The 22,851-nt window shown below is 43.8% G+C and overlaps 1 protein-coding gene across 1 annotated transcript in view; it reads left to right on the forward strand.

Moving 5' to 3' along the window:
- The first annotated feature begins 603 nt into the window (after positions 1–603).
- Elovl6 (ELOVL fatty acid elongase 6) overlaps positions 604–22,851 on the forward strand; it is a 111,676-nt gene continuing 89,428 nt past the window's right edge. Inside the window, exons 1-2 of the mRNA XM_034499989.2 lie at positions 604–750; positions 903–1,023. Of these exons, the coding sequence (XP_034355880.1) occupies positions 935–1,023 (89 nt within the window). The 5' untranslated portion in view covers positions 604–750; positions 903–934. The remainder of the gene's footprint in view (positions 751–902; positions 1,024–22,851) is intronic.

A 22,851-nucleotide genomic window follows, 5' to 3' on the forward strand; every position in this document is an offset into this window, starting at 1 on the left:
AGTACGCCTAATTCTGTATGCCATTAATGCCATTCTTTTGTTCATTAATATCCCCTCCAGGTAGCCAAACCTTCCTAACTTTTCCACTTCTGCCTCCTAGTTACCCTGGACTTCCCACGCCCCCATCCTCAGCATCCTGTCTGCACGTGATCTTACGATTCCGCGGGCTACTTGGCCCTGGGGTTAACGTAAATCCACGCCCAAGCTGCCCGGTAGAGGTGGTCTCAGAGGGTGCTGAGGGATCGAGGGGGTGTGGAGATGAGCTCGTACGACGTGACCCTCACATTCATTTGCCTGGAGTTCTCATGCCAGAGACCTGGCAGATTTTACTATTTCCCAATTGTTTACTCGCCAAGCTTTCGGGTCCACGCGCCTCCTGGCTGCGCCTCGCTCGCTGAAACTTCATTCAAAGGCCAAGCAGGGAGGCCCACGAGGTGGCGAATGGGCTTGTGGATGACCTCAAGGCCACTTCCTCCCTCTTGGCTCCCTTCCCCCCCAGTCCACCAACCACCTTCTTGTAAACAAAACTGTCCCCCAGGGCGAGGGGAGGTCTTGCTCTTCTGCGCCCTCTCGCGCAAAGGGTTAATTTTCCCGATCGCACGAGGGGGAGGAGATTTCCCTGTAGACGAGTAAAAAGCGTGATGGACAAACGTGCGGGCACTAAGACCGCAAGGCATTCATTTCCTCCTACGGTGGATGCGGACGCTGGGAGGAGAGCCCCTGAGCTAGAGGCTGGGAGCCGAGACGCAGGCAATGCTCAACCCTGGATGTAGCTGAGAGGCTGGGAGAGAGATCGGCCAGGAGACTGACGGCGGGGCAGTACCTAGGGGGGTGGGAGGGGGAAGCAGACAGGAGAGCACTCAAAATAAAAGGCTCTTTACAGATTTTTTTATTTTGTATAGAGAACACGTAGCGACTCCGAAGATCAGCCCCAATGAACATGTCAGTGTTGACTTTACAAGAATATGAATTCGAAAAGCAGTTCAACGAGAACGAAGCCATCCAATGGATGCAGGAAAACTGGTAAGGTGATGCTTTCGCGTGAGACTGTTCCCGGGAGTGCATTAATGTCGGTGTTCCGGGTCTGAGCGTGAGCCGAGCGATGGCTTGCCGGCAGTTGCCAGCAGATCACGGAGTTCTAGGGTCTTATGTCTGCAGGAGACTCTGAGGCTGTACGGAGGCGTGCGGTTTGGGGGTGCCCCGTGTGAGCCGCGGCCACGCGGGCATCTTTGTGTAGATTATATAACGTAGAACCTATAATATGTGTACCTGGAATGATATACGGGAGACAGAGGCATGTCACAATCCAGCTATCCCACCTGTGCTGTCTCGCTGCTTTCGCTTAGATTTGGGGGTTCTGCTTGGCCTCCTGCAACTGGAGCGTGCAAGGCAGTGGAGGGAGGACCCGGTCTCCGCTCCCTTTAACCCTCTTCAGCCCGCCTCTCTCTGGTCCTGTCCCTCTCCCCATCCCTTGTGTCCTTCCTTTCTCCTTGTAGTTCCTCCACTTTACTGCCCTCCCTTGACTGTCGCCTCCAGCGGTAGATGCCCAGGGTCCAGGACCCCTTCCCCACTCAGATTACTTTCCGGTTTCATGAAAACATCAGGGAGGAGGGGACAATGAAAACTGCAATAAAAATGAATGAACCGGAGCAAGTGGAGCCACGCCATTATTAAGTTTCTGTGTAAAGGAAACGCCTTTTGGACACGCTTCTCAGTGCGGAGCGGCAGTTTAGGTACTAGAAGGCTCTTGCCAGGCAGTCTTCTTGGAGGTCTTTCCCCAGAACTTCGAGTCCGGGAAAACATCTTGTTTACTGAGTTCCTCCCGTCCGTCTTTTGAAAAAAATCCCCGTGTGGGAGGCGATCCGGTGTCACCTTGCAATATTTAAGAAGGGAACTCCCTCTTTCCCATAGACTGTGCTGTGGTGGAGACGTTTCCCTCCGGTTTAGTGCGAGCCCCACGATCTCCCCACCCCCACCCCACCGGCTCTGCGCAGCGGCCGGCCCTCGGGGGGCTTCCGGGCTAGGGGAGGTTCCGCTGCCGCGTGCGAGGGCGCTCGCGACCTGCCTTCCCTCCCTCCATTCATCAATGGGAAACCGGAGACGCCGGCGCTCCCGGGCTGGGGCGGGTGGTGGTAGCCACCGTGGGGTTGAGAACGGCGGAGGCCGGGAGTTCGCCTTCCTCTGCCCGATCCTGGGCTCGCGGCTCCCGCCTCTTCCCGCCCGCGGGATGCGCGCCCACCCTTGGCCTTCAGCTTTTGAGTTGGGCCCTTGGGCGGTTTACGGTGGCGGCCGGGCGGAGCCAAGGCTCCCAGGCGCCCGTGTTTGGGCTGCGGCATGGCGGCTGCCTGCCATGAGGCCCCGAGCCCCAGAGCCAGCTTGGTGTGGTCACCCTCGTCCTCCTGGACACCGAGGCCGAGGGCGCGGGCCTGGGTCCGGAGCGCGATTGCACCCGCGGGGAGTCTGGATGGCTCCGTAAGGGGGCGGCCATAGGGAGGCCCGGGCGCTGCAGGAAGCCCAGCCCCCTCGGGCTGGCGATCAGGGGTCTTAGAGGTGCACTTCCTCCCGTAAGGGGTTTTGGGGGCGGTGACCCGAGCTCTGCCTGCCAGCCTGGAGCTTGGACCTTCTCCGAGGCCGTTTGTGTCACCGTCCCTTGCAGTGCTCTAGCCTGCCTTCCTCCTCCAGTAGCTGGCTGCTCGCGTTTTCTAACATGCTGTCTCTAGCTTGCTGCATCCCGGTTGGGCCTGCCATACCAGAGTAGGCTTTCCCAGCCTCTGCAGGCGCATGGCATTCACTGTCCGCCCTTCGCTGCTGTGCCACCCTGGTGCATACTGTCTGTTTGTTGTCCCTTCCCCCTTTTCCCCTAAGACTACTCTCTGTGCCTGTCCCAGGACCATTTCCCGCCTCTTTTTTCCAGACACTCAGTTGAGTGACAGTCACTGTCAGAACTAGACAGGTCCTTGGTCCTCGTGAGACTGAAAATATCCCAAATACACTATTTTTTTCTCTTGTTACTCTTTGACCACTTTATTAGCCCTTGAACAGTACTTTTTGTTTTACCTGGCAATGTGTTTTCCTGTCTCTCGTTATTTTATTTACTTCTTATTTTAAAGGTGGATTATTTACACGTGCCTGTGGCTCCTAGCACATCTTAGGCTTATGAGGGCAAGGTCCTGGCCTTCTCCCTCCCCCCCCCACCTCCCCCACCCCCGTCTTGATTTTGCAAAGCGTTTTGCAGCGTGCTTTGTACATGGCAGATGCTTACAAAGTCCAGCTATTAAAACGCTCATGTTGCCGCCAACACTACCTGCTCATAGCTATGCCTGGAATTCAGCATGCTTGACTTGCATCCTGAACGTTAGTCTAGTCACACTGTAGAATGAATCTTCTTCCTGTCTTTGGATCTTTGGCTTTATATCTTCAGATCGCTCACTATAGTGGAGAGGCCTGTCCCTTCCTTGCTGTTTGATCCTTGCCACTTTCCCTTTCTACTTAATGGTTCTAGTTCCCCTTGTAGCCTGATTTTAGAACTTTCCCACCCGCTCTTCCTAGACAAACCCCAACAACCCAAATGTCTTGAACAAAATGAAGGTTCTTTCCTCATGTTATCATTAGAAGGGAATGGCAGCGTAAAGGCTTATATATACCCTCTTGAGAGGGGGGTTGAGGGGCTTGAAAACCAGCAAGTCTCATCTTCACCGGACCTAGTCACTTAGAATGGTTTGAAATAGCTTCTGGAATAAAAGCGTGTAGAAAAGCCTGTGCCCTATTGTTTGAGAACTTATTTGTAACTGTTCTTTAAAGTCTCATAGACCTAGTCTAAACAAAGCTGCTACTTGTAACAGATCTCTAGTGAGCTGAGTTGCCAGGGCATCTGACCACTTCTGGGTTCGGGGTGGGGGTTGGGGGGAGCCAGGCATGGTTCCTTGCATTTCAGTAGTTTGCATATAGTAACTAGCCTCATTTGAGAGGACTCAAAATGAGTTGATAAAACCAATCCTATAATGCTTTCTTACCTTAGTTACCTCAGCATCCATTCATGGAATGGGGCCGGGGTCTCTGAGTAGTGTATGTGTAAACTCAGCCTGCTAGGCTGAGACAAACTCCTGAAGTTTATTGCTGCTTTCATTGTTTAACCTGATACTCACTGGCCTAGATATGAAATATTGTAGACTTTATTTTTGTAGCAAATAGATTTATAATAGAATAGACTGCAGTGACAGTTTCAGTGCAAACAAAGTACTAAGTGTGTATTCCCTTGGAAAATCACCCTGTGTGATTTTCTTGAAATTGTTTCTCGGTTAAAAATAACCTGGGTAATATTATCTGGTGCAGTTGCTAACATGAGGTAGAGAAAAATGCCTGCCTTTTAGCTCCAAGTAACATTTTTGAGCTCTAGTTTTAGACTGGAAGGCCCTTGAGACTTAACAGCATCCGTGTAGACATTTTGTTCTTTTATGACCTGGCTGGCCATTGCTTGTGCTCACTAACAGTTGATTCAATCGGTAAACGCTGCTAGCGAGGGAGCAAAGTCACTCAGCCTTCGGAAAGGCTGGAAAGGAGACATAAAATTCATTGAGAAGGAAAGCAGGCTATGCCTTCTCGCCTTCAGCCGCCTGCCAGGTTTGTGCTAAGACAGTGGATGCTAGTTGCTCTGGTTGTAATTGCCTGGCCAATGATGATTATCTTCTGATGTCGGCTGACACGGTGTTCACCAATAGGAAAGCAGGAGGCCTGTGCTGACTGCTGTAACATTATGTATGTGGGGTGACGTCATCAAAGGGCTTGCCTAGAATCTCATGAAGCCCTCCCCCCTCTGCTGGCATCCTCCACACATCCAGCTTGGAGTGCATTGTACACTTTTCTGACTTTCTCCTCTCCTCCTGTGGTGATGTCTAGAAGGCTTTTGTTTTTTTTGTTTTTTTGTTTTTTTTTTCACATTTGTGTTCTGTATTCTAGGGTTATGGGACAAGTTTTAGAGTGAAACACTACCCAACAGAGGAAACATTTTTAACTCACAGATTTATTTTTACTGAAGGGGAAAAGTGGACTTTTAAAGGAGCTCATCATGTCTTTACATTCTTATGTATGAAGTTTAAAAAGTAATGTGGTGTAGCATGTCAGAATTCTAGGGCATTATAAAGATGGGTCAGCGGTTCACATTTTTTTTCAAATGGACAGATTGAGGCTGTTTTTTCCTGTAGGGAGAATAGATCTGAATTGCTGCAGAATTTTTCCATGTAACTTGGCTGTGTGCATCTGAGGAACATGCTGGGAAACCACGGCATCCACAGCATGGTACAGAATAGGCCAGAGTTTTACCGGGTGACTTTTAACATTACCCGAAGTGTGATTTGGGTCGGCTGTCTAGGACAATATTTGAACTTGAATTCTATATGTAGCTGTCACTTATTTTAGAGAATCAGATCTCATGCTAGGAACATGACTAGGGGAAGGGACTGACGGCCCTTCCAGTCAACTTCAGGGTACAGGTGTCATATATGTTAAGAGAGATAAGACTTTGTATCATAGAGAAGGAAATCAGGGTTCCTATTATAATATAGGAAGTAATAAATGCTACGTGGGAACTTGGACTTGAACTTCCAAGTATCTCTCAAGAATTCATTCCCTGAAGTCTTCCCTGTTCAGGGTTCCAGGGATGAAAGCTAGCTAAATGCAAATTACTCGATTATTCTGTTACCTGCCTAACAGGATGTTAGTTTATGGGGACGAAGCAGGGATTTTGTTTGGTATTTTTTTTTTTTTTTCTTTCTGGTTTTGTTTGCTTGTTTTTGCCTAAGGCTTTTTGTTGGTAGTTTTTTGTTTGTTTGTTTGTTTGTTTGCTTCTCAAAAATTGCTGATTGCCTTTCCATTGCTGATCATAAAGGTGTCATGGTACACATTAGTATTTCACCCCACAGTCAACCCGCTCTGCATCCAACAGTCGCTTTATATATTTTTTTGAAAGAAGACTCAACCGAAGAAATTGGAAAAATTACAAGAGGGAAGAAGACCTTTAAACTTAATAACCCACCCACTTAGCTAGCAAAGTAAAATGTAGAGTGTATCATCATTACAGCAAACCAAGCGTCCATCTCGTGTCAGTGATCTCGATGAAATTAGGTCCAAGCTTTTTAATCTTCCACATATGGACAGAGCTGTCCTATGCTTTATTATTAGTAGAGGTCAGACACCAGTGAGCCAGGCTTGCCTCAACTTACCCTTTGTTTATCCCTGCAGTCCGATCTGCCAGCTCCCAGTTGTTTCCCAGTGTCATCTTCGTGAGGTGACCTCAGACATTTACTTAGAAAGGTTACTCATGACTCAGGTAGACAACCTTGTGGAATCTGCATGAAGCCATCTTTGGCTAGGACTTCATTTCTTTGCCCATTTTATGAATAGGCAGGTGCTGGTATGTAATGTTTGTGTATTATTCATGTGAGTCCTTTTAACGTGTCTCTTCTTGTATTTACTCTCCAGTAATTCACTTTACAAATAAACAAGGCCTTTTAAAAACCCCTTGCCATAAGGTAAGAGACTTGGTAAATCTTGGCAAATCTTTTGTACAAGAGCATCCAGAAGGCACAGGCCTCGAGAAATCGTCTAAGCTGAAGTCTGTGCATTTCACATGCCTTGTTTCTACATTTCTGTGCTGAGCATTGGTGATTTTTTAGTCTTCAAGGTTCTGTCTTGTTTTTAAGACAGGTTGGGTATATTAAAAGCCAAGCTCATCTGGAACTTGCAATCCTCCTGCTTGAGTGCTAGAATTACAGGTGTGAACCCCTTCCCCCAACTGGTTTGTTTCCTGGTTCTTTATTCCTTGTGTATTGGGAACAACCAGTTCTTTTAGGAAACCTTTGGTTTAACTAGTCATCCGCCGTTAACACTTGACATTTAAGGCTTTACTTTGAACACAAGGGGAAAACAGAAACCAATAAAGCATCGAAAGCAGCTGTGCAGAGATATTAGCTCGATTGCCGAGGTAAATTGTGCATGCTGATTACCAGACTGATGGACAGTCACTTGTGGCTTTCAGATGTTTTTCATCCTTTTGCTTTCAAGGCTTCATGTTTTAGGATATTCTTTCTGAAGTTGCGAGGAAGTCAGTTGCAATGTTACAGGAAATGTATCATTGACATGCATGTCATACATAAGATTTAGGATCAGCAATGTTACAGGGAATGTGTCACTGACATGCATGTCATACATAAGATTTAGGATCAGCAATGTTACAGGGAATGTATCACTGACATGCATGTCATACATAAGATTTAGGATCAGCAATGTTACAGGGAATGTGTCACTGACATGCATGTCATACATAAGATTTAGGATCATGTTTTAAGTGACATATAACTCCATTTTCTCAACCTATTTCTTTTCTTAAAAAAAATTTTTTTTTCATGTATACAGTGTTTTTGCTTGAATGAATGTCTGTGTATCACATGTCTGGTGCCCTTGAGGATCAGAAGGACATCAGATGCCCTGGGAGTTGCAAATGGTTGTGAGCCACTATGTGGCTGCTCTCCTATTGGGCATCTCTCTCAGATATTTAAAACTTGTTCATTTTTACTTATGTGTGTGTATGTATGTATGTATATGTATGCATGTGCGTGCCTGTATGTACATCATGTGTGTGCAAATGGCTATGGAAGACAGGAGTCACTGGGTCTCCTGGAGCTGGAGTTCTGGGGCATTGTAAACATTTAGCTAGCGCTGACATCTCTCCAGTCAGGCAACCTCCCCAGCTTACAAAAGGCATTTCTTAAAGAGACATTTCGGATGCCTTAGTTCAATCCTTGATTTTATTAATGTCTGTCCTTGAGATTTTTTTTTTTTTTTTTTTGAGTTAGGAGGTTGTTGATAATTATTCAAATCCTCAAGTTCTTCTGTTTGTTGTTTTCTGTCTCTGGGGCCAGGTTGTTTAGCTTCTTCCTGTAAAGGGATGAGAGGCATCAGCTGTGAGGCTCACTGGGGTAATGGACCTTCAGGTGAAGTGCTGTCAGTGGAACTGAATGCTTTGAAGTGGAATTTCAGGGTCTTGTTTTGGGAGGCTTAATGAAAACAAAGCTGGCGGAAAAATTTTGACCCCAAAACTTAAAAAAAAAAATTCCTCTTTGGCAACTTTATCAAAGCCTCTGGGTAACTTAACTACAGAGGAACTGGGGTAGCTCTCCCCCAGGGCAGGAAGGCATCTTACAAGGAAAAGTACCTTCCACATCAACATCAGCAATTTCCTCTCAACTTCAGGACATTTTCGTACAGAATTAAGGAGGTAGAGTAGATTTCCTTAGATTCAGTGTAAGGATGGTAATACCTCAAATTCCAGGTTTACTTATTGATTACAACGTTTCTTTTCAGAGATTTTTAAGAGCAATGATTAATCCCCATACTAAACTCATACATACCACTTTATTTATTTATTTATTTATTTATTTATTTATTTTACCAGACGCTTTATACAGAAGAAAGCAGGCAGTGTGTGTGATTTGCCTGTAGGGACAAGTGGAAAAACAGGCTTTAAGCCGGGCGGTGGTGGCGCACGCCTTTAATCCCAGCACTTGGGAGGCAGAGGCAGGCGGATTTCTGAGTTCGAGGCCAGCCTGGTCTACAAAGTGAGTCCTGGAACTACAAAGTGAGTTCCAGGACAGCCAGGACTACACAGAGAAACCCTGTCTTGAAAAACCAACCAACCAAACAAACAAACAAAACAGGCTTTGGGCCTACCCAAGGCTTGAATGGATGAGGGGGTCACATAGGCCCAGTCATCCTATTGCTTAAATATTAGTAAGTATCTGGTCACTACAACGATACACATGAAAACGTAGCCACCCCCAAACATTTCTGTGGTTTTAGTCAGTGGTCTGCTAGTGTCTCTTATCTTAATTTGCTTTAAGTGGATCCCAGACACAGCCAGTATAACTATAGAAAGCCCTTGTCAGCTTTACTGGTACAGTGACCATAAAGCCATGTAAATACTTTCGACACTGCATGTATTCCTTGCGAATATTACTGGTTCCTGAGGTTTAGCACCTCTAATGATATTTGAATTATAGGACACTGACAGTTTCATCTAAAACACTGGCATGGAGATTTGAAACGTCTCTTAAGCGTCTTCACAGTGTTCTCTGTGATGTCCGCCTCTTGCACTGAGCATGGTTCTAGATTCTACAGGGGATGCCGGCGGCCATACTTTCCTGGGGCACATTTTAGTTGCTGGTTACAGTCTGATCTGCTGATTGAAGCACACATACAGCCTGGAATTGCCCTGCTTTCTACAGTATGGATGCTTTAAAAAACATCTTTAATTTTGCTTTTGAAACTTTTCCCCAGTTCTAAAGCAATAAATAAATAAAAAATAAAAAAAGAGCCAGGGGGAAAGACACTTTCAGTTCTTACTTAGAACCTGGCAGCTCTCTGCAAGGTTTCTCCATTAAGGCATTTGGTGGCACATGGCCTGACATTGCACTGGTTACTTGGCGTGGTGGTACTGTCTCTTGACATCTTCCTATGTTGCTCGTTTTTTTTTTTTTTTTTTTTTCAGAATAGATTCTGTTGTGTCTTATTAAAACTTTAACAGTGGCTACTTCATATTTGTCTTCTTTTAGGTAAACACACGCCCTCCTCTGCCCCCTCTCCCCCCTCATTTTGGTTTTTATTGTTTTGAGTCATGATCTCTTGCCTAGCTCTGGCTGTCCTACAACTTACTATGTAAACCAGGCTGGCCAAGACCTCACAGAGATACACCTTCCTCTGCCTTCTGAGTGCTCCCAGCTTAGGTAAACATTCTTAACGTGTAGAATGTTAAACTTCTAGTATTTTGTTATTAGGAATAATTCTCTGAACATCTTTATATTTATTTATTTATATTTTATGAGTGTTTGCGTGTACGTGCATGCCTGGTGCCCTCAGAAGTCAGAAAGAGTGTGTGGATTCCCTGGGACTGAAGCTACAGGTGCTTGTTAACCATTGTATGGATGCTGGGAACTAAACTTGGATTGACTTCAAGAGCAGTAAGTGTCCTTGACCTTAGAGCCAATGCTCCAGCTCCACGGTGATGATGAACATCTTTAAATGTTCATCTATTTCCTCGGTGATTTATTTTGGAGAAATGTAAGTTGTAATTTAAAGGATTATGCTGTTCACAGTAGGGCTGAAGGGAAGTTGGATGGATTTACACTCTGGCCAGGATGGGCAGAATCTAGACCTGTAACAGAACAGTGTTTTAGACTTAACAGTGAAGATGACTTCATGGTAAACATCTTTGATAAGTTGGTGAGGACAAATGATACCCCACTGTTTTCATTTCTAACTCTCTGATGGCCACAGAGATTCCATTTCTGTTTGTTTTCCTTTTTGTTCTTGTAAGTTATTTCTCCTGTCTTTTCCCACCCCAGCTAGTTGTATACCATACAGTGTGTTGGGGGAGATTAGCCTGTGGTCCAGAGTGACTTCATACTTTCTTCTCTGGGAGGATTAGTGTGGCCTCTACTGCACTAATTACATAGTTGGGAGCAAATTAGAACCAGTTTAGTGGCTGGATGGTGGCACACGCCTTTAATCCCAGCACTTGGGAGGCAGAGATTTGAATTCAAGGCCAGCCTGATTTACATAGTGAGTTCCATGGCAGCCAGAGTTACAGTCAGACCCTGTCTTGAAAAAAAAAAAAAAGAGAGAGAGAAGAAACCAGTTTAGTATATGGAGTAAAGATGCATTTTGTATCAAATCATTCGAAACATTTGTTTGTCCCGAGAAGGGTATTAGATTCATCCTTCAAGTGCATATAGAAAGAAGTTGGTTCTTTAGTTTTCTGCCAATTTTGAACTTTCTTTACTGCTGCGCTTATTCAGGTTTTCATGGGTGTGGCAGCGAGCATTTCCTATGGTAGGATAGTATAGTGGTGAGTACTCAGACTGCGGATCCAGGGTGGCTGTGTTTAGGTCCTTGCTCTATCTTGTAGAAGCTGGGTAATCTCCGGCTTGGTTGTCTTATCTCCAAGCTGGAGATGTTCTTTGCTACTTACTCCTCTTTGGGCTTCCAGTTGGGACTGGTGATGCAATAAAGTCAGCCATGCAGGCTGTGATGATGGAATACATGACCAAGTGTGTTCCGTCTCCAGCGCCGTGCCCAGCCCATACATTTTTATTGCACAGTTCCAGTCACCCTCATTGTTGACTCTGGGTTCAGGTGAGAAGAGGGAGTCTCTGTGGAATTACAATGCAATTTCTGAGGTAACCTCCCGATGGCTGCTGGCCAACCCTGCACACTGATAGGTGCTAGTGGGTAGGTCCTGAGAGTTGGGAAGGGAGCGTGGTTTCAACTGCACCTGAAGAAATCTATAATCTAGACCTTGGCAAGAGAAAGTAGTAATAATATGAATGTGGTGTCATCAGAAGCCTTTGCTGTGTGCATTCTGAAGTACTTTGAGGAGCGGTGCTTTTTCTACAATCCCACCTATTGAACAGTATGAAAGATAGTCAATCGATAGACAGTGAACAGGATCAAGGACAGTAAATCGATAGACAAATCGCTGATAAATTTTCTGTAGAGGACATGGGCTTACTGCAGTCACTTATATGTCAAACACACATAACCTGTGTTACACCAAAGGTAAAATTATTCTGTGGGTCAGTGAAACAATAGTGAGTGAACATTTGGGGACGGTGACTTTACAGGTGTGTGCTTTCATGAAATATTTGGTATCATTCAAAGGATCTTTTATTTTTGGTGGCAGAGGCCTGACTGTTTCGTTAATGGACTGAAAATTCCACAATATCCCATATTATTTTTTTTTTTACTGTTGATCCAGGGTAAGGAGACATGGGTATTTCTTCTATCTGCTTGTTCAGGGAGAGTTTTGCCAGGTGGGTTGCAGCAGCACCCTGCATTGTGCCTTACAGCTAAACGGGAGTAGAGGTAAAACATGTTTTATGTATTGTTTATATTATCAATAGATTGTTGGCAGCTACATAGTGATGTATGTCCTTCTCAGATTGAGTAATTTAAATCCTTGGGAGTTATGGTCTTGATGACTTGATTGTCTAGGTTCAGAAACGGAGAACTTTCTTGGGTGGCTTTCAGTTCACTCCTCTGAGCGTCTCTCATTCCTTTAGATTCTTTGTGAGTACGAATTCTTTTATTACACATTGATTTAAAAGCTGTCAGTTTTTTTGTGGTTCTATTTTAACCATACTTGCTCGTGCAAGACCATCGATAAATATTTCCAAATGCCTATTCTGACCGTTCTCTGAGCCTTTTCTAATGCAATTCCTCAAATGTCACTTGTAATCCATTGGCAATCTACATAGACACTTTTAAAAATAAATTGTTGGGCATCTTTGGGACTTATAGAGGAATTTTAATTCAGCAACTATGGCTACTCTGGCAAGGGATCACATCCAAAGACCTAGGTCTGTGTGATCCAATGGAATGCAGAGAAGCCACACACCTTTAATCCCTTTGGCTGGAATACAGACAAACCCTTTCAGATAGACACACCTTTCAGGTAGAATTAGTTTGTAGAAGGAAGCAGCCATATTTGAAAGTGACATCTAATTGAGAGAACAGCACAGGAAAGAGAAGCTATTTAAGAGCAGCACTGGGAGAGTCAGTCAGTTGTAAGGCAGTGCAGGAAAGTTTAGTTGAGTTCACCCCTGAGTTCATGCAGTTGGCTTCATGAAGTTCAAAGGCAGTTTTTCCAAGCAGAGCAATTCAATCAGAAGCTGAAAGAAGTCAATTTGTAGCAGTCAGCTTGGAGAGGAGATTGAACCAGCCAGCCAGAGTTCAGAAAGATCAAGAAAGAGTGAGTTTAAACATCAGTAAGCATCAGGGACAATTACACTGGACAATAAAAGTTACTTTTACATAATTTGAGCAATTAAATACTTGAAGCTTATGAAAATTGGCACTGTTGCATTAAGTGAGGGAGCCTGGATTAGAGGAAGGGGTGGAGACTTTTCCTAAACTACAGCATATGAAATTCTAGAAAATGTCAGCATCCTGCCTCCAGTGAACCACTAAAGATGTCTTACTTGCAGCTGTTTTTTCCCCCAAGAACGGATTTCTGTTTGGCCCTGGCTGTCCTGGAATTCGCTCTGTATGTAGAACAGGGCATCATCTTGCACATACAGGCTTTGTAGATCTGTGGAGGGCCTCAAGCAAATGGAGACATTCCGCTCTCTGTGACTTGGTGATCTCCTGTCTTCTTTGAGGCTGGCTCCCTAAACCCTGGGTTTCAGACCCTAAACCCTGGGTTTCAGATTCGAACTACTCACCTTCAGCTAAACTCTGGGCTGCTCCTCTTGCCACAGCCAAGTGTGATCTCTGTCCAGTTTCCTTTCTCTAAGCATCCTCCTGCCTCCACCACTGCCCTTTCTTCTGTTACTCACTCGCCTCCTTGTCTTTAGTCCTCAGCATTATCTCATTCTCAGATCTTATCAATTCTGTGCTTTTAAAAAACTCACAGCGGCTTCCCATTGTTTGTTTTGAGAGGCTCTTCAACCTCCATGACCTCATTAAAGTCACCTCTTGTGGCCGCTTTCCTCCCAGCCTGTCAAAATCCACTATTGGTTCCTTGTGGTTTGCTCTTACTTGATTCATAAAAAGAGTACTGTTTTCTCTCCTAGTCAAGTCTGTGCCAGCCACGGTATTTATCAATAATTATGCACATTGTGTATCCGCTCCATGTATATATGCAGCCATGCCAAGGGCTCTCTTCCCGTGTTCAAATGTATCTGATTGTTTTCTGGTACATCTTTTTATTTCCTCAGTGAGTTGTAGAACACTGGCCAGTCTTGAAAGTACGTGTCTTAATTGTGTTAGCTGGTCTTTTTTTTTTTTTTTTTAAGATGAAAAGACTTGAGTTTGGCATAACTAAATTTTAAGAAACATTTGCTAGTTTGGGGGAGGAGTCATTCTTTTTTAGATACTCAAGCTATCCACTCCACTCAGAAAAAAATGACGCTTGCAAAGGATTCCCCTGAAACGGAGGGTAGAAGGGGTAGAATTTAGCAATACTAAAAAGTAATGGTATAAAGATGGCGCATGCCAGTAGTTTGTATTATACTCTGGGTATGTGTGAGTCCTGAGGTCTTCGTGCTGTTTTCATAAGAAAGAAAGTTTCTGTTCCCTGTGTAGATGTATAGCATCTAGTATGTTTCAAGTGACTGTTTTTGATTTTATATTGTATTTTTTCAAGACAAGAGTGTTCCTGTGTAGCTCTGGCTGTCCCGGAACTTTCTTTGTAGACCAGGCTGCCCTTGAACTCACAGAAATTTCTGTGCCTCTGCCTCTGAAGTGCCCAGATGAAAGGTGTTGGTGGTAACACCCAATTTGACAGTATGCTTTGAAATGAACACATTTTAAAGTTGACATTAAGGCCAGCCTACAGGTGAGTAGACAAGCAGTTTGAGAGGCCTATGAATTGCAGTCTTCATCCCTTTAATGATCTTAAACACATTCTTTAAATGTGTTTTCTTGGATTAAGGTTAAGGTAGAGGGAAGCCATAGTTTGGTGATATATTCAAGATCTTTCGCTAGTAATAAGTTACATAGTCTTTTTATTTATTTATTTATTGTAGGAAAGGGCTACATTCATTAAGAGAGAAGGTTAAAAGACATTAATTAACCTTAATATTGGAATGGCTCTAGTGGGGCCAAGGCTCCCTAGGGATAGAATTATCTAATCTAATAGAGATGAAAGATTAGACATAAACCTCTCCCTAGAGAGAAAGAATGAATAGCATAATTAGCCGAGGGACCTTGTGGCACCTGGACGCATGCTGCACACATTCCTGGGATAGCTCATTAGCAAATATGTCTCACTGAAGGGCATCATGGCGGGATCTAGGGCAGCTAAAATCAAAGGTCCTGTGTTGACTTGAGGGCTGTTTATGGATGGCCGGTATGGATCCAGGGGTGTGTGGTCCTGATGGAACCATGTGCTCAGCTTCTTTGTGGGACTGGATGGTGGAGCAAATTGTTCTAGGCGTTGTTCTGGCTTCTGCCTGCTTCTAGACTCCCCACCCCCACCCTGCCCCCCTTAGGGAGAGATGGAGTATCTCTTCAAAAAGTACAGAAAGTAAGGTTAGTTTGGTTCTGTTTTTCTGTCTTAGCGAGTTAGCCAGGAAGCTATGCTAAGTCCAGGGTTCACCTTTCCATCCTAGTCTTTGGCTGTCTAGTGGCCATGCCAAGAAACAGGATGGAGGGAGAGGAAAAGAGACACTAGAAGGCTGCTCTGAGTTGTCTGGGTTCAGTTTCTAAAAACCTGAAAGGAGCTAGTGACACTCAGCACGCTGCCCCATCTCTAAATTAGATGAAATACCATTATTAGATTACACATCAAGTTGAACACTCTTGAGTGCAGAAAGCAAGCTGTAGATTAGAACGGAGAATGCTGTTTCAGTATAGATTCGTTGTCGAAAATAAATGCTGTGGAGATTCAGTATTAAGGTGAATTACTAAGCTAATGATTCATATACTAATTGAATTAAGATAATTAATGTTTCAGGCATAGTAGACTTGGCTTTTTAAGAACAGCATTAAAACATTGTTTGCTCACAGGCTAATTTATCCCACAGTACTTTAATCATTTAATCTGTTCAACATTGTGGCTTCTTTTATGTTATTAAAAGAAAAGGCAGGATTCTTTTTCAAGTAATTTTTTAAGGGAAACATTCTTTTTCTAGAATTCATTATTAAAGTTCATTTTTTAACAATTAGCCACCTCACAATAAATCGTAAAAACTTAGGCATCGCTTCATGTTCTATATCCTCATAGTTTTACATTTGTCAGTATTAAAACTACCGGTTTTTTAACTGGAGTGATTTCTGAATATGAAGGCATAGCTCCCAACTGAAGAGAAAGGCCCCATGCCTCTACCTACCTCTTAAAACCTTCCATCTAGATTAAAATTTTAAAAAATTTCTTTTTGTTTTGTTTCTTTCTGGGTTTTTTGGTTTTTCGAGACAGGGTTTCTCTGTGTAGCCCTAGCTGTCCTGGAACTCACTCTGTAGACCAGAGCTGGCCTCAAACTCAGAAATCTGCCTGCCTCTGCCTCCCAAGTGCTGGGATTAAAGGTGTGCGCCACCACTGCCAGGCCTCTTTCTGTTTTTCAAGATAGTGTTTCTCTTTGTAGTCCTGGTTTTCCTGGAACTAGCTCTGCAGACCTCAAACTCAAGAGAAACACCTGCCTCTGCCTTTGGCCTCTGCTCTGGCCTCTGTCCCCCGCCTCTGTAGTGCTGGGATTAAAAGAATTAACGTCACTTCCAGCTAGTTTCTTTCATTTGTTTGTTTATTTTGTGATCACAATATAATTACATCTTTTCCCTCATGTCTTACCTTCCTCCAAACCTTCTTGCTTTCTTTCAAATTCATGACCACTTTTAAAAAAATTGTTACATACATATATCTGTATGTGTTTGTGTATTCCTAAATTCATAGATACAACCTGTTCAGTCTATATAATGTTCCCTGTATGTTTTCAGGGCTGACCATTTGATATTGGATAGCCAATTGGTGTAGTCTAGCCCAGGGGAGACCATCGCAGAAGCAGCGTTCCCTTGTTTAGCTCTTTGTGTAGGGTTGAGGCCCTCTGGGATCTTCACACTTTCTATATAGTAAGATTAAGCTTATTTCATTTAAAAAAATCAATTTCAATACTGTTGCCATTTAAGATGAGTATTGTAATTAAAAATAAACTTCACTAATGATGGTGTTTATACCCTGAGTCCAGCAACGGTAGATGCAACCCTCGAGTTTGGCTGTTGTATTGTGGTGAGCTTGCTGAGGGAGGTTCTGTGGTCTGGGCTTAGCTTTGTTTTTTCCTATGGATAATTCTGGCAAGCCTAGGTGTGTTTGGTTTGGTTTTAGTTTGTTTTGTTTTTTTGGTTTTTTGTTTGTTTGTTTGTTTGCATTACAAGGATAAAATAACACCCAGGATGGGATGCTTAACAGAACAAGCAAAAGGCTCCACCAGTTTTCTAGAATTATTTTGATAAGGACTATGAAGCCCAGCCTGAGACCTTTGAGTTTATCCTCTGACTAAAGCTTTTGTGGGAGTATTTCTGCGCCACAAGGGACTAGGCATATCTAAGCACCTTTGGCCCCAGCCCTGCTGAAGGCACCAGGAAACTGTGAGTGAGATCCAATGTATCTTGACTGTATCTTAAAGAATCCAGGTGGATTACAGGAAGTCACAAGTAGGTGCAAGGTGTCGCCTGCCTCGGGCTGAGTTTACTCAGTGGAAGGAGCTGGGCTTCTTCCCGGTTTGCAGTCTATTATGTCTGGGTGTGTTGTAACAGATCTCGTGTTGCCTTTAGGTAGTTAACAGTGTAACAGGTAGGCATGTCTTCTTGATGTACCATCCCCTGGACCTTTGCAGTACAGCCATCCTCTCAGACAGAGTTAGAACTGGTTTTTGTTTTGAGTTTCTGTAGCCTCAGCCAGCCTGGTTTTCAGATGTGACAGCCTCCTCCTTGACTGATGGGATTAAAGATGTGAACGTGGATTAACCATGTTCAGCATTTTTCTGTGTTGGAAAGGCTATCTGACCACCTTCCTCTGTCTGCGCCACCACGCCCAGGTCTTAATACCTATACACAAGATGTTGGTGGCTTCTGAAATGACTTTCTTTAGTGTGTTTTTGAGGAACAAGCGGGGTGTGTGTGTGTGTGTAGAACCTCTTCCCACACACTCCCCTTTTAAGTAAATTAGATCCTAGACTGTTTTTTGAGGCACACTGGATAGGAAAGACTGAAATTTGAAAAGATTAAAAAAAAAAAAAAAAAGATCAACGTTTAGAGAAGTTTTTACTATAAGACACAAAGAAGTTAAGAAACAGTTTGGCTGTAAACAAAGTTCCTAGTCTGAGATTTTCCAGAAATTTCCAGTTTATAGTTAGGAAAGGGGAGGTTAAAGTTTGTATATACTTAGGCCTTAAACATGCATGATTCACTGTTTAACATTTTTATTTTAAATATCTTTTTTTAAAAGGAGTATTATCTCTGCAGGCAGTCTTTTCAAGAATTTTGTTAGTTGTCAAAATTCATGACTTTTACCTGTTTTAGAGACTTTAGCCAGATGCTAGGTGTGCCCCCCCACCAAGTTTGCTTAATTTTTCCCTGTCATTCTAATTTTTTTTGTCTTCATATTTTCCTGTGACCTCCCTGGTGATTCTCAATTTCCTGTGCAAAATGAGTTTGCTAATCAAGGCCATCTGAGCTGCTTTGATTATAGGTAATAGAATTTAAAGCTTGAAACATGAAGATGCTTTAACTATTTTTGCATTATCATAAGCCTAATTGTTCACTGGATTATCATGTCAAATTCTAAGTATCTGAATTGCCTTCTGTCGCCTTTAACCTATAGGCAGTTTTTCTGCATAGTTACAAGATGGCTACCGTCATGGGTGGCCAAGCTTCCTACCAGCTTTCAAACAGAAGGAAGAAATGAGAAAGTCGTTCCTTCTCTCAATGCTCTCTCCTCCCGAGGAGCAACATCTTTTGGGTCGCATTCGTTTGGTGTGTGCGTGTGCGTGTGCATGTGCGTGTGCGTGTGCGTGTGCGTATGCCTGTGTGGGAATCAGAAGATAACTTGTAGAAGTTGGTTTTCTCCTTCCACTATATGGGTCCTGGAAACCAAACTCAGATAAATCATCATCCTGGCTTGGTGCCAAGTACTTTTGTTGAGCCATGTCACTGCGCGTCCCCCCCACCCCCCAAACAGGTTCTTAGGCACTTATCCAAGGCTTTGCCCTTATTATAGAACTGTTATCCCTGCCAAACCTAGGTCACAGGTCTCACTTGTAGACCCTTCGATGGTGAAGAGCCTGGGATTTCTTTCCCCATTCTTAAGAAAGGCACTGTTGACCCTGAGACATACATGTGCTGGTAACGTCTTTGTGTTAGCATGGGGAGGCGCGGGGAGGATGAACTTTGCTTGCCAACGCATCCACTCTGAGGAAAAAATAAAGGACTCGGAGACTGAAGTAAATCCTCTTCATCTCACACTTCTTACAGAATATGTTTAAAGATTGTACAAGTATTGAGGTATTAGTGGTGTTAAATGTGAATTACTCTTTAATCTCTAAAAATAGAGCGTAAGCACTGCCTTTCCAATGGAAGTAGGAGAAAAATGCTTAAACCCTGTGAACCCAACCTTCTGTATTGCTGGAGCAGGAGCCATGTCTGCTTTCTAGAAGACTCTGACCTGCGTTCCTATGAGGAAACGATTGTAAAGTTGGACTTTCTTTTTAATTCCATTGACCGTTGGTGCCCTGGGAATTACACGTGATATTGATCCACTTAGAAAAAGGGACTGATTTTTTTTTCTTCTCCTGAGACCCTGAAATCTTTACCCCCTTCCCCTCCCCCATTTTTCTTTCGTTTAAAACTATCAAATCATTCTATTATAGTGTCATTTAATATGTCAGTTGTATTGGTATACAACAGTTTTGTTTGGTTTCAACTTCTGGAATGGGGACTGAAGTGCATATTTTACATATCAAAGCAGACCTGACCTCCAGGTTCTCCCAGCATCCCTCAGTCCCTATCTGGCACACCCTGCCCCCAGCCTTGAATTTGCCAGCCCAGGGCTTGGGCTGCCCTTCCCCCAGAGGCTCTTCCCTATATAATCCAGACATTTTCAGCTCTCTCTCTCCTCCCTCTCTGTCCTCTCCTTCTCTTCGTGCAGGCCCCCACCCTTCCCTCACCCCGCCCCCACCAGTGACTGCCCTGGCCTCAATCCTTGAAGCCAGTGATCTCACCCCAGAGAAGCTTCCCAGTTCTAATCTGGCTTGAATTGGCTCGTTTCACCAGTGGAGAAATAACCTATCAAGCATATCATTTTTAAAAATCAAAGTGCAAGCAAATGATAAAGTCTGAGATGGAGGGCTGTAAAGTCTGAGATGGATTGTTGGAGGAACAGAGTTTATTAGAATTAGAAGTTATTCATGCTTTGGATGGACAAGAGCATCAGGAGGGCGGGACTGTGAGGGACTCAGATCTCTGCACCAGAGGCAGGCAGTATGGCAGTGTCTCTGAAGAGAGGAACCAGCCCATCTTGCCTTCAGAAGTGACTTTCAGAAGGCAAAGGTAGTTTCACAGCAGAAGCATATTCAGGCAGAAAGCTGGGAAGAGGGTGAGGAGCAGGATATGGGTGGGAATAACCTCTTTGGATGCAAACTTTGCACCTGGCATCCAGAGGTCTGTTACCTAGGGATTCACAGACATCTCTGTGGGGTGCTTGCCCAAGCCTGTGAATGGGGGGCTACAGGTATTGTGACCTGAACAGCAGGTGGCTTGAAACATTGCATTCTTGCAATTGTGAAACAAAATTTCTCACTTTACACAGATGAGGTGCCATCCTTAGCACCTGACCTAAGATTGACAAGTTGTGGGACCACAGATAGTAAGTAGATCTTTGAACATTGGCTCAGGATGTGAAGATCTTACGCTGCTTTCCAAAGTGGTACTGTGTTACTAGTATGTTTTAGATTACAGACTACAGGAAGAGAGTGACTCTAGGGTACAATGTGTGGTTTCTGACCCTTGGCCAGACATGATTAGTTCTAAGATGTGAGGTCATAAGTCTGAGTCTTGTGTCTTCTAAAACGAGACAGCACTGACCTAGTAGGGTTGCTGCTCTGGTTTCCTGAGTTGATATGAGTAAAGCATTCAATAATAATGCATACATATAAGCTGTATGTTAACATTGATTTTCTTTAAAGGTTTAAATGTTTAAAAATTTACCCAGTTGCCTCATATTCTCCTAGTCAGAACTTGGCTTCATATGGAAAGCAAAACAATTTTATATCTTGGTGTTTCCTTCCCTTCTCTTCCCTTCCCTCCCTCGCTCCCTCCCTTCCTTCCTTCCTGTATACAGAGTCTAGAACCCAGGACCCTCATGCATACTAGGCAAGCTCTCAACTACTAAGCTACAACTTTGAATTCCCTTGGTTTATACTTGAAAGGGTTTTAAAGCCTCTGGGCACGTATAAGCCTAAGCCATAGGTGTCATTTCTTAGGAGATGTCCAGTTTGTGGGGTTGAGTTTTTTAAGCTTTATTTTTATTATTCTTATTTATCTCTATGCATGTCTGTGTAAACATATGACACGTGCAAGTGTCCACCAAGGCCTGAAGAAGTCAGATCCTCTGGAGCTAGAGTTAAAGGCTCCTGTGAGGTTCCCCCCCCCCCCCCCCATGGTGGCTGAGAACAAAACTTGATCTCTGGAAGAGCAGCAAGCTCTCTCAGCTGCTGTACCATCTCTCCAATCCCTGTCCTAATGTTCTTTTAAACAGGGTCTTTCATTAACATGGAACTTGCTGATTAGGCTGGGTTGACTGGCCCCCAAGTCTCGGGGTACCAAGCATGTGCCTGCCACTTTTCTGTGTGGGTTTTGAGGATCAAACTTTCATGTTTGCCTGGTAAGCACTTTATTGACTGAGTCACCCCTCAGCCCCTTTCTTTTTGTTTTTTTTTTTTTTTGTTTTTTTTTTTTTAAATAAAGTTTGTTTATACTACAAACAGGGATTCCATGTAGAATTTTTATTTCTATATCAAGTGGTCCATGACAATCCCATCAAGAAAGGAATGTTTCACAATGTCTTAGCAGTGACTTTTACTCAGTGAGAGTATTGTCCCCTGGGTCGCATTTTGGGCATGGGGTTTCAATGCTAGTTTGGTGGCATTGGTAGAATAGTGTGTAGAAACGTCCTGGGTGCAAGTTTATCTGCTACCTGTAATTTCCCATCTCTGTCTGAACTGATGGTGAGGCTGTGCTGGTTTGAGAATTTAGTCCATTGGGAAATCTAAGGACAACAGAAACTCACCAAGTCAGGTTTAACTGAGAAAGACTGCAAAATCAGTGAAACTTCCTTCATTTGATTCATGATCAAATGTAGAACTCGTTATTATGGAAATATGGATTCAAAATATCGGAATGGCTTTACATCCCCTTAAGTCTTTTTAAAAATTACATTGCAAATAAGCAATGAGCTTTGTTTCTTTGTTTCACATTTTGATACAGTTTCACCATGTAGCCCAGGCTGGTCTCAATCTTGTGTCTTATTACTTTAATTCACCAAGCACAAGGACCAGCCAGTTAAGAAAGTTGTTTTGTTTTGTTTTGTTTTGTTTTGTTTTTTATAGTTCAGGAATTGTTTTGGCAGAATGCAGCTGGCACGGACTGACTTGGACTGTTTAATATATCCTGAGATCAGGTCAGGAATTAATCTCATCTTCAGGTCGAATTAAGTTTCCTGTTACAGTCTTTCAGGGTATGTAGACTGAATGTCCTAGGATTGGCTAGCAGTGGGTATTAGCTGTGGGTGGTGCCCATCAGTGCTAGCCCTGGGTGTTGTCAGGGGTAGGACTTGAGGCAGTTGTTGCTGCCCTGAGTCTCACACTCCCAGAAACCTGGTCTGCAGACATCACACGGCCTTACTTCCTTATAATGCCTGTCTCAGGCTTGTTCGGGCCTTTCTAAGTCCCACCCTGAAGTCTGTTCTGTGGAGGTGGAGAAGTAGGTCAGAGGCACTATTTCAGTACACAGGTATGCAGGTGGACCTTGGTCTTTCTTCTCAAACCTTTATGTTTGCTCAGCACATGGGAGTCCTGAGCCATTGCTCCCAGGGGAGATACAGAGGTAGGTTTCTGCCAATCTCTAGTCAAACACATAACTGATTGGTCAATATGTAACCTTATTTTATGTGTGCTTCTGTTAAAGACATCTTACTGTATATGTATCATCCGTTCACTGCCACTACCTCACGTGACAAAGCAGCTCATTTAATGCATTTCTTTACAAAGTGTACCTCATCCTTGTGCTCAAGAGTGTTGTACAGCAGTTTAGTCT

This window comes from Arvicanthis niloticus, chromosome 4 (assembly GCF_011762505.2).
Source record: "Arvicanthis niloticus isolate mArvNil1 chromosome 4, mArvNil1.pat.X, whole genome shotgun sequence".
Classification (NCBI taxonomy): Eukaryota; Metazoa; Chordata; class Mammalia; order Rodentia; family Muridae; genus Arvicanthis; species Arvicanthis niloticus.